This window comes from Oncorhynchus clarkii, chromosome 29, assembly GCF_045791955.1.
Source record: "Oncorhynchus clarkii lewisi isolate Uvic-CL-2024 chromosome 29, UVic_Ocla_1.0, whole genome shotgun sequence".
Lineage (NCBI taxonomy): Eukaryota > Metazoa > Chordata > Actinopteri > Salmoniformes > Salmonidae > Oncorhynchus > Oncorhynchus clarkii.
In genome coordinates, this window is record NC_092175.1 from 29,298,478 (window position 1) to 29,310,132 (window position 11,655).

At 41.9% G+C, this 11,655-nt stretch overlaps 1 protein-coding gene across 1 annotated transcript; it reads right to left on the bottom strand.

Annotated features, from left to right (window-relative positions):
• Positions 1-6,281: 6,281 nt before the first annotated feature.
• On the bottom strand, positions 6,282-11,307 carry LOC139387864 (WD repeat domain 74). Its single transcript, XM_071134165.1, has 10 exons — positions 11,146-11,307; positions 10,838-10,944; positions 10,563-10,687; positions 10,132-10,195; positions 9,839-9,982; positions 9,624-9,725; positions 9,175-9,331; positions 8,709-8,851; positions 8,516-8,569; positions 6,282-8,407 (listed from the first exon to the last, which is right to left on the bottom strand). The coding sequence occupies exons 1-10, from the start codon at positions 11,204-11,206 to the stop codon at positions 8,225-8,227; spliced, it is 1,140 nt and encodes a 379-aa protein (XP_070990266.1). The 5' UTR covers positions 11,207-11,307; the 3' UTR covers positions 6,282-8,224.
• Positions 11,308-11,655: the final 348 nt, after the last annotated feature.

Consider the following 11,655-nt stretch of genomic DNA (forward strand, 5'->3'; position numbering starts at 1 on the left):
TAGGTTTCTGACAATTTATCAAACATATCAATGAGTTCCTTTGCTCCATCTAAACCCCTGTGTGTGCTCAGTAGGATAGACACAGCAGTGGCCTACAGAACTGACAGGCAGTTGTGTTGCAGACACTGGCTGTCAATTCATAGGTCATCACCATGCATCCCATGCATCCCTACTCTGAATTCAAACCAAAGTTTGGAGGGCATACATATCTTCACATGATGTTGTCATGAAAACAAGGAGCCCATATCTCTTGAATGATCTATAGACTGTTCTTAATAGTACAAATAAAAAAATACATGACAATGTGGTGAAAGCAGATATAACTGAGTTCAACCAAAAGAGGAGAAACATCAGAACAGCCATAATAAACGAGGACTGTGATATTCTAAACATTGATTCCATGTCAGAGTTGGCTAGGGGGTGACTCTCTGCAGGTAACAGCATCTCCACTGGAACACAGACAACTTCCACATGGAGTTGCTGTTACAGCCAGCAAGCACCAGATTTGTCCACAAGCTGTTCATGGCACACTATGCCTCCTACAGGATAACGATATTACTGCATTCATGCAACATTTAGCTCGTCCCATATATTGAGGTCACACCTTCAGTTGTTTCTGGTGGGCGTATGATATCTCACTTTGAAATACCTGAAACAGAAGTACATATAAGGTCAATTACAGGGAATTTACGTGGGGTTAAGGCAGGACTCTGACTTAGTCATTCGGTACTGGTACATGTGAGGAGACTGCAATTGCAACTGACTTTGACCTGTCATTCCCCCTCTACCATCTTTATGACCGGCTATAGTCAACATCATAGCACACAAAGGCCAAGGCCTGTCTAGATAACAGGGTTTTATGGTGGCTGTCAACACAAGGGTGCATTGAGGATTGTGAACACAAGTTGAACATAATGGGTGTGTCTGGCTTCTCAATAACTATGTTCCCTTTTTAATCCTACTTTTACTTCACCATCAAATGTATTTAGTGTTTGGTATACTGATAATTTATTCCTGTTGGAATATTGTTACTCATTTCTTTATTTTATTTCTCTCCCCTATCATGCTCAGCATTCCCTCTCCTGCTCTGATACCTCTGAAGACTTTTCCTCGTAGTAAACCTCTCTATCTTGGGAAAAGCAAAACAATAAAGCAATTAAAAAACAGTGACACTGACCCTGACGCCCCTGTCTGACTCATCAGGCACACTCTCAAACACTATCTTTTCCCTATCTCTCATCCATTTATCATGGTGTGTTGGCCGTGTGGCTCAGTTGGTAGAGCATGTTTCTTACAATGCTGAATGTCATGGGTTTGGTTCCTGCTGGGGCCATCCCTATGTAAAATGTAGCCTAGAGCGTTGGGCCAGTAATCGAATGGTTGTGGTTCGAACCCCTGAGCCATCTAGGTGAAAAATCTGTCAATGTGCCCTTGAGCAAAGCACTTAACCCTAGTTGCTCTGGATAAGAGTGTCTGTTAAATGACTAAAATGTCAAAATGCGTCGCTTTGGATAAAAGCATCTGCTAAACGGCCTACATTCTTCTTATTTTTATTTTTATTTCACAAGGTGGGCCAGTTGAGAACAAGTTCTCATTTACAACTGCAACCTGGCCAGGATCAAGCAAAGCAGTGCGACACAAACAACACAGAGTTACACATGGGATAAACAAACGTACAGTCAATAACACAATAGAAAAATCTATATACAGTGTGTGCAAATGTAGTAAGTTTAGTGAGGTAAGGCAATAAATAGGCCATAGTGGTGAAATAATTACAATTTGGCAATTAAACACTGGAGTGATAGATGTCCAGAAGATTAATGTGCAAGTAGAGATACTGGGGTGCAAAGGAGCAAAAAAATAAATAACAATATGGGGATGAGGTAGTTGGGTGGGCTATTTACAGATGGGCTATGTACAGGTGCAATGATCGGTAAGCTGCTCTGACAGCTGATGCTTAAAGTTAGTGAGGGAAATATGGGACTCCAGCTTCAGTGATTTTTGCAATTTGTTCCAGTTATTGGCAGCAGAGAACTGGAAGGAAAGGCGGCCAAAGGAGGAGTTGGCTTTGGGGATGAGCAGTGAAATATACCTACTGGAGTTCGTGCTACGGGCAGGTGCTGCTATGGTGACCAGTGAGCTGAGATAAGGCGGGGCTTTGCCTAGCAAAGACTTCTAGATCACTTGGAGCCAGTGGGTTTGGCGACGAATATGAAGCGAGGGCCAGCCAACGAGAGCATACAGGTCGCAGTGGTGGGCAGTATATGGGGCTTTGGTGACAAAATGGATGGCACTGTGATAGACTACATCCAATTTGCTGAGTAGAGTGTTGGAGGCTATTTTGTAAATGACATCGCCAAAGTCAAGGATCGGTAGGATAGTCAGTTTTACGAGGGTATGTTTGGCAGCATGAGTGAAGGATGCTTTGTTGCGAAATCAGAAGCCGATTCTAGATGTAATTTTGGATTGGAGATGCTTAATGTGAGTATGGAAGGTGAGTTTACAGTCTAACCAGACACCTAGGTATTTGTAGTTGTCCACATATTCTAGGTCAGAACCGTCCAGAGTAGTGATGCTAGATGGGCGGGCGAGTGCGGGCCGCGATCGGTTGAAGAGCATGCATTTAGTTTAACTTGCATTTAAGAGCAGTTGGAGGCCACGGAAGGAGAGTTGTAATGGCATTGAAGCTTGTCTGTAGGTTTGTTAACACAGTGTCCAAAGAAGAGCCAGAAGTATACAGAATGGTGTCGTCTGCATAGAGGTGGATCAGAGAATCACCAGCAGCAAGAGCGACTCTTCTTCTAATATATTAACAACTTTGTCAATTGGTCTTCATGTTTAAACACTGGCCCCTGTGAAACGGCACGCTATATCAACAGTAACAAACACAAGGAGCCTGGCCTTCTCATACTAAATACAACAATTTCCCTAATAATGAATAACCATATTCCATGTTTGTCATGGGTTTGTACAGCAGAAGAAAGTAGAATTCTTTGGAAGGGATATCCCACTAGACACCCACTGGTTGAATCAACATTTAACCACTTAATTTCAGTGAAATTAACGTGGAATAGAAATTAAATTGGTGCCTGTGCCCAGTGGGATGTTAAGGTTTTCACAGTACTCAAGCATGTTTATTTGAATTCAAACACTGCTGACCTACTTATTTTGCCTTGGTTAACAACAAATAACACTAAGCAAAAAGCCTTACACACTTGGCTTAGGGTTAGTTCAAATGCTTTAAAATACATATAATGTATTACATGCCATTCTCCTGTACTCTCTGTCTCTCTCACACACACACACACACACACACACACACACACACACACACACACACACACACACACACACACACACACACACACACATTGAATGACAGAAATATAATTAAATCTGTTAAATGTATCTCGAAATACTCTCTGGTTGTAAGGAACTGATTTTAAACCATCTGTTTTCCCTGAAACTGCTCTACTCCAGCTGTCACTGTATAAAACAGTGGAATGTCAAATGATGTTTGTAGGCCTATGTGGCGAAACTTATTCAAACAGCCTCTTGTTAGGACAGCCGTTTAGCCTTTGAAACTGGAAGTATAAAAATCAAGTACTGAGGTTTGTAAGATAATAACGTTGTGTTTTCCATTTTAAGAGTTTATGGGATGGGTTGACACCTTTTGTGGATGGATACATAGGAATCTCAGTTTCAAGCCTTTACAGGTCAAATGCAGACATTTTTATCTCAATATCAAATCATTTCTGGGTTATAATTAAGAACCTTACTGTGGTTGTTTTCTTATTTAAATGGTCAAAAAGAAACAAATATAGCTTCTTAGCAAAGAGCAATTTCTCAAGCAAGAATTTAGCTAGGACTGTCTGGGAGTGGTCTGAGTGGGGAGGGAAAAACTAGCTGTTATTGGCAGAGAGGTTTGGAACTCTCTTTCTTATTGGTCTATTAACAAATTGGCCAAAACTCCATCCTTACAAAACAGGCTGAAATTTTAGCCGGTCTTTTCAAACAGCTCTTACATTTAAAGAGCATTATAAGAATTTTTACTTTCACAGTATTATTCCAACATCATAATGGGGAAATATATATGAAACACAGGATAATCACGTTTTTGACTGAACTAGGCCTTAAGATTATTCTTATCTAACATGTCTTGTGAATGTACAGTTGTAGGAAATTTAAGTCCTGAATATGAGCTAACACATTCACACAGACAAACATAATACGCAGTACTCACCTTCAGATGCAGCCGAGCCTGGCCCGGTGACTTTCATAGCACGAGGCCAAAGGTTAGGGAGCGTCAGCTTTTGGGGGGGTGCAAGGACAGAAAGGCAGAAATAAGGAAAGAGCGGTCTAATGTAGCAGAAAAGTCTGATAGAAGGCAAAACAGTGATGAACATATACACAGACAGCCTCACTAAGAGGAGAGGTAGAAAGGATAAGGAGTTTAGGGTGCATTTGTCAGCAATGCAATGGCAGAGAGGGTGGCCAGTTTAAGAGACATCAGGAGTGGGAGCCAAGTTAATTATTACACTCCCAGTCAATATTTAACAGTCTCAATGCCCTGCCCCTCAATCCAACATCCTGATTCCACAGACTCACACTCAAGGTAGGGCTACAGAGAAACACACTCGTAATTCTCGTTTGTACCATTCACAAACACACAGTCAACACACAAAAACTGTGCCAATGACAGCAGAGCACACATTGTAAAACGCATTTGTAAATCCACCATTCCATTTGTCATTACCACTGAATGTATGATTATTTGACCTCAACGTGACTTCCCATGAACGCACTTGATCTCATTGGCTCGTCAGTGTGAGCTCCATGTTATGTGGCAGCACTGATTTATCATTAAACCCGTACTAAAGTATACAACTGAGTGGAACTCTGCACCTTGATCAATGTCAGATTTCTCCACCAACTCTGAATCAGTGCTCTGAGCGAAAATATAAATTGTTTCAATGAAAAAACACTGGTGTGGTTGGCTAACATGGTGGGGATTGTGTGGTTGGATAAACTTTTGTTCTAGTTTGTGTTTTTTGGAGTCACTAGACTAGAGTCAGAAACATCCCAAACTATTCAGTGGTCGACAAGCTGGCAGCGTTTTGTCAAAAAGGATTGTTACATACTGTGAAAGAAATGCAAAAGGGTGAAACAAATTCATGCACACACACACACACACGCTTGTTTTACTATTCTTGTGGGGACCAAACAATTGATTCCTATTCAAAATCCTATTTTCGCTAACCCCTAACCCTAACCCAAAACCTAATCCTCAGCCTGACCCCAACTCCTAACCCTACCCTAATCCTAATTCTAACCCTAAACCTAACTCCTAAATCTAAAATAGCCTTTTCCTCGTGGGGACCCGTCGAAATAGCCAAACTTCTGGTCCCCACAAGGATAGTAAGACTAAAAATACACACACACACGCACGCAAGCAAGCACGCACACACACACACTGGCTCTTAATTACTGGAGTAAGCAAAGATGAAACTCAATGAGATCATGAGGCAATAGTGCAGGGGAAGCACAAGACTCTGGACTCTAAACACTGAACAAGGGAAACAGATTTTATAATAGCATAATAAAAATGCTTTTGAAGATTGTTAAAAACAGGGTTAAAGGGTACACGTCTTTTATCAGTGCAGAGATATAAAACATATCGAAAGTTACGGATATATTTTACTTCATTTCTAAGAGCACAGACCTTTTACAATTCAATTCAGCAACATCCTCTGGTTTCTCAGCTCCTACTTAATCCAACAGGCCATTGCTGTAAAATGTAATCTCTTCTCATAAAGTGTGAATGTCTACTGAGAACTGAGAGATGATTGTAATGAAAACTTCCCACGGCATCGGTTTTCGTCATGTATAAAAAAGACGGATCCCTGCTTAGATGAGCAGAAAGAAAATACTAAATAAGCTCCACACCATTGATATGAGGAAACTGAAAACATGAATCTCACAAGCCCACAGTCTGTGTTGAGGCCCCCTCCCCTCCAATAGGTTTTGTAATACTAAAACATTCCTTCCTCCACCCTATGAGGTCTTAGGTTCAAGTACATCATCTGGCCAGTTTAGCAACAATCTTTTCCTTTTTGTGCCATTTGCACCTAAACTACTTACCCTTTCTAACTTGTCCTTATTGCGGTCTATCGACAATCAGGTGACAAACGTCATTCCCATTTTATTAGACACATGACATGTTGCAAAAGACCGTGTGGATGTGTTATTTCCCTGAGAGAACATGACACCTCTTCAGGGTATTATTTATTTTGGGACCCAAAAAAGTATTTATCCTTGAATGTCATTTTTGAACTGAAAGTAAATGCTGAGCAGCAATATATTTGCAACTGACAAATAAAGAGAAAACTCTTCTTTCTTTTAAGTTGTTTCCTCCTTGATTCAGGCTGGTCTTATCGGGAGTTAAGGAAGGGGTGTGTCCGTGTACAGAGTCCAGTCTCAGAATGAGTCGAACACAGGTATCTTATCTAGCACACACTGCTCTCCATGAAACTAGAGAAACGTGGTGCTGTCTTCAATACACCCACAAGGTCACAAGCAACTCTTAAATCCCAGCAGGTCAATTTGAAGACATAAAACCTAATGAAACTCACACTGCAATAATGTACTTTGTCAACCACAGTGATAAGTTACACAAGTGATTGTTCAATCATGGTTATAACTAATCCATTCAACCAACACTTATCGTTACACCAAGGTTTATTATACCTTGATTCCCTAAATGTAAGATAGGACTATCTCTTGAATAAGGTAGCAATTAAATTGAATCATTCATTAGACCCTTGCCCCCTAGGCTTAGAAACATCCATTTCCACAGAACACACCACTGCTGGCTAAAATCTAAACAATTAACAGAGACATATTTACTCAAACTGACAAAACACAAATTATAAAACACTTAACAGCTTTAAAGAGCAACTGCCCCTAAAAAGTTACTTCCAATTTTGAAATCGGCCTATGTGGCATTGAGTCAGAAACATTTATACTAGTGTCAAAATGTACTCGTGTAAATAGAACAATTTTGGTCATGAAGTCAGTCTCTTCCAAAACAGAGATTTGTGAGATAGGAAAAGATGGTATGTCACAGAACGAAGGTTACGTGACACTTTTCCTTTGGTTGGGTTTATTTGAATCCTGCCCACAGCACCCAAGTTATCATCAATTCTGAGCGCAGCTGCACACGACCCGATCATAATGCCCATGGTCCATTTGGTTAAATTAACCAAAGTATTTTTGCTTTGATAGTCGATATCCCTATGGATCTAGTTAAGGAGCATCAGTCAATTACACAATGTACATGGGACAACATGTATGTCAATAGCTCTTAAAATTAAAAAAAAAACTAAAAACGATATACAAATAATTAAAGAGACAACTAAAATATGTACAACATTGTCCAAATTATTGACCGTTCCTAACGACCCCCAGAGATCGGCTAACCAATTTCAAACCAACTTTGCCACGGTCACACACCAGCCGGCCGAAGCTAATTGGCGAATATGGCTAGCATTAGCTAGCCTAGGCGACTTCAAGACAAGACCTGGTTGGACTGTTTCAAGTTATCTAGGAGGGTGAGTGACTGTAACTATGTACTTAGCAGAGTGAATGTACAAACGCTCACCACTCACGCACACACACTAAACCACACCCCCAAGACAACTCGTTTGGCTTCAGTCACGGCCGTTGCATTTCTTAATGACTAAGCCAAGAAAAGAGGTCATATCGGGAAGTTCAGCCCCGCTTTAAAAAAGACACCCATCGTGCTGAGTGATTTTCCTAATCAGTACACTCTACTCCATTCCAGCAGACACCAAAACAGAAGCAAGCCAACCAATGGTACCAGACGCCATCGTTATTTTTATTAGGGGCGTTGCACTCGCTGTCACACATACTTACAAGAACCAATCCTGTTCAGAGTTTTGAGATATTGTACATACAATACACTTATTTTGTGTGCCAAAAATAATATATATTATTTATGTTAGCTACATTTCAAGGAAGTTGGTATTGAAGGGCATGCAAACAACTCCAGAGTGAGTTTAGTTTTAATAGGAAAACTACAGCCATTTCAGTAGACTCAACAGGAAAACAGCCTGTACATCCGCAACACAGACTTTTGGCAGACCTCTAGATCTTCTGCGTTTCTCATAGAGCACAGCCCTTTCCTTAAGCTCTCCACTGCAGGTCATTTGACCACTTTTCTTTTCTTCGTAGTCTTCTCTACACCTGTAACTACGGCTTCCTCTTCGTCTGTTGCTCGCTTCTTAGCCTGGTCATTTATCATCTCCATAGTGTCCCACACCTCATCCACTTCACCTCCCTCTTCTTTCACTTCCTCCACATCTCCGGTTACTGCTGAACTGCTCAGCTGAAATGGAGGAAGGAGAGACTGTAAACACACTACAGTATATTGTTGCAGCAAAATCACACGTTCACAGCAAAAGTATAATTCATAGCACTTTAAATTCCCCCCTACCTCTAGATCTTTGCTGGACAGAAGCACACAGTTGAGTCGTGACTTCAGATACACCTGCAAGGGAGACAGAGAGAGAGAACATCTTGAAGACAAATATTAAAAACAACTCTAGGATGCTTCCCTAATGATGGTTTGTGTAGCTAGCTTCAGGTGTACTGAGAGTGTAAGAGAAAGATAGTGTGTTTGTGTGTACCTTGTGCTGTAGGGAGCGGTCCTCCAGGCTGTGTACTCTCAGAAAGCGATCCAAACCACAGGTAGCCACCAGAGGGAGAGAGGGGTGGCACTGCAGCCCCCGCACTCCTCCTGCCAGCCCCTTCAAACACCCACGCACCAGACCTGCAGTGAATGGAGAGAAGAGGCGGCAGGGTTATACAACCAACAGACTGTAGTCAAGGAGAGGATCTCACGCAGCATGCACACAAAAAGCTCCAACCCTACATGACTATCAGAAGACAATAATTCTGATCATTACAGGCAAAGAACAATAAAGCTAAACAGATGCTTCATAGAGCAAATACAGCAAAATGCCTCTAATGTAGTACAATGAAAAATAAATACATGGGCAAAATGATAAGAGGCTAACATGGAAATGTTCTGATGCAGATGACATGATTGTGCATTTTCTTAGCCAACAAGCAGACATCCTTTGCCTCATTCACCTTTCCGCAAATCTAAGATGGCGAGTTCTCCATGCGTGTTGCCCACTACAACACTGTCTTGGTTGGCAGGGAGGGAGAGGGCTGTGAGGGGGTACTCCCCAAAATGAGCCTCCAGAACCGGACGCCTCTGGGGAGAGGCTGGGTCATACACTCGCACCTAACAGAGAGAGAACAAACATGAGTAAAAATAGATGTCTTTTGTAACGTCCTTAGATAAATGAGGCAAAGAGACGTGATCCAAGTCATTCATCCTGGTACCTGAACTTGACCAATATGAATTAAAATCTTTACAGAAAAGGGACTATTAAAACCATTAAGAGTCCCTTTTCACACTACTGAGCAAACTGCAGCTGGACGTATCATTTGAGGACTTTGCTCTGGGTCAGTGGCTGGGAACACCAGCAGACCTAGTCTAAGAGCAGGGCTTGTACAGGAAGAGACAGACAGACCTGGTGGTGACCTGTGCAGGTGACGATCTTATCGGAGTCTGGGATGAAGGACATGTCTCTGACCCACTCTGGCACTCGCAAGTCCAGCCAGTCATTACGTACCTGCAACATCAAAAACACAGCACTGTGTTAATGCAAAATCACCTAAAAATAATAACATACTATGTAGACATTCCCACTGTAATTCCTTGACATGTAGTTGTTAACGCTCTTACATTCTTAGAGGTGAAAATGGGTGTTTCAGGCCTCTCCAGATCCCAGACCTTTAGGCCATTCTCCTTCCCACCTGTGGCCACTTGGTTGCGCTGTGAGGGATTCTGTCGCATCCGACAAACATTCGTCCCTGCATTTATCTCAACCTGGATATAGGGACAGAGGTTATGTTCAAGGAACTGGCAGTGCACAAAAAGGCAGACAGTGAACCTTGTTCATTAATAAGTATCTAGTATCCATCAGCAATGTAACAACCCCTAGGGGGCCCAAGTGGTATTCTGGCAGTGTCACTCACTGTGTCTGTGCTGCCCTCCTTCCAGACCCTCAGCAGTCCTGTCTCCACACACGTGATCAGAGCACTGCAGAGACACACAGGGAGTGTGTAGTCAGTCCAGTGTCAACATCAGGGGTGTATTCATTAGTCTCAGACCGTAGCAAAACATTTGGCTTGTTGCAAAACGTTTTGCAATGGAAACCGTTTACTGTAGGAAACAAACGGAAGCAAACAAAACGGGGAGGGACCATTTGTCCAATAGAAACGCTAGTTTTAGTTGCAAAACATTATGTTTATGGCAAATTATTTCTGTTACAGAACGTTGAAACAGACCAAACGTTTTATTACAGCCTGCGACAAATGAATACACCCCAGTATCCTCAACACATGACCACAGAGCTGCTGGTGTGTACGGTTTTGTTATGACTATGTCTTCATCTACAAGACTATACCTGTCTGTGACAGCAATTCCTGTGAACCTGCCCTGGGTGCTCTCCCCACACTGTCTGGTCTCAGTGAAGATGCCCTTCTCTGTGCTAAATGTCTTCACTGTGCCATTCACAGACCCCACCAGTACCTAGAACAGAGACAATCCGGTAAATAACAGAATGGCACAATACTCATGAGGCAAACTTTCAGACCTACGTCCACTCTTAGCCAACACATCAATGACCAACAGATCAGACATCATCAAGGGCTCCATTACTTTCTAGAGCCCCCAACACACCTCAGTCTCATGTTCATCTCCCCAGCCTAGGACACACACTTCCTGGTCCCGGCTCAGGCAGCTCATCTCACAGAAGTTGAAAGCCTGTTTTTTGGATAGGCTCACTCCTAATGAAACAGACAGAGTAATTGAGACATTTAAATATCCTGATGATGAGCATCATTCCCAAACCAATCTGTGTTGGATTGGGTAATGCACTATCAAGCTAGCTACAGCTAGCTAGCAAACACGTGGGGTGGTTAGCTAGCTCTAACAAACCAGCACACAAGCACAACATGGCTAAGTTTACTGAGATACAGAATTTTTACCTTTTAATATCCCTGTTTCCGATCCAACCCATACTGAGCACACTTGACTTTTGTCTGCCATGAAAAAGAACGAAAAGATTATCCAGAAAACAATTTTTTTAACACGTTAATGGTGTGTCCAGAATGTCCTCCGTAGGGATACACTAGTCACCGTACTTCTGTTCCGACCAAAATTCTTATATAACATTTCCAGGAGATGGTGCTCTTGAGTTTTACATTGTACATCACTGCATCTATCCAAAATCCATAGCCACTATTGCAGACAAAGTATAATGATATTTACAGTATCACTCAGACTGATAGATGAGGGCCGTACACAGAAGCAACCCACAAGACACCAAAGGAGAACATTAATTTTGCTGTTCTTTTTACATGATGTAAGATACACTGACTTAATTTTCAAAAGGGTATTTTTTCTGATGCTATTGGTGTTTTTCAAATATTCAAGTTTGTAATCATTAGAGTGGCACTCAGGAGTGAGGTAGAGCAGGGGACAGGCAGGGGAGAAGG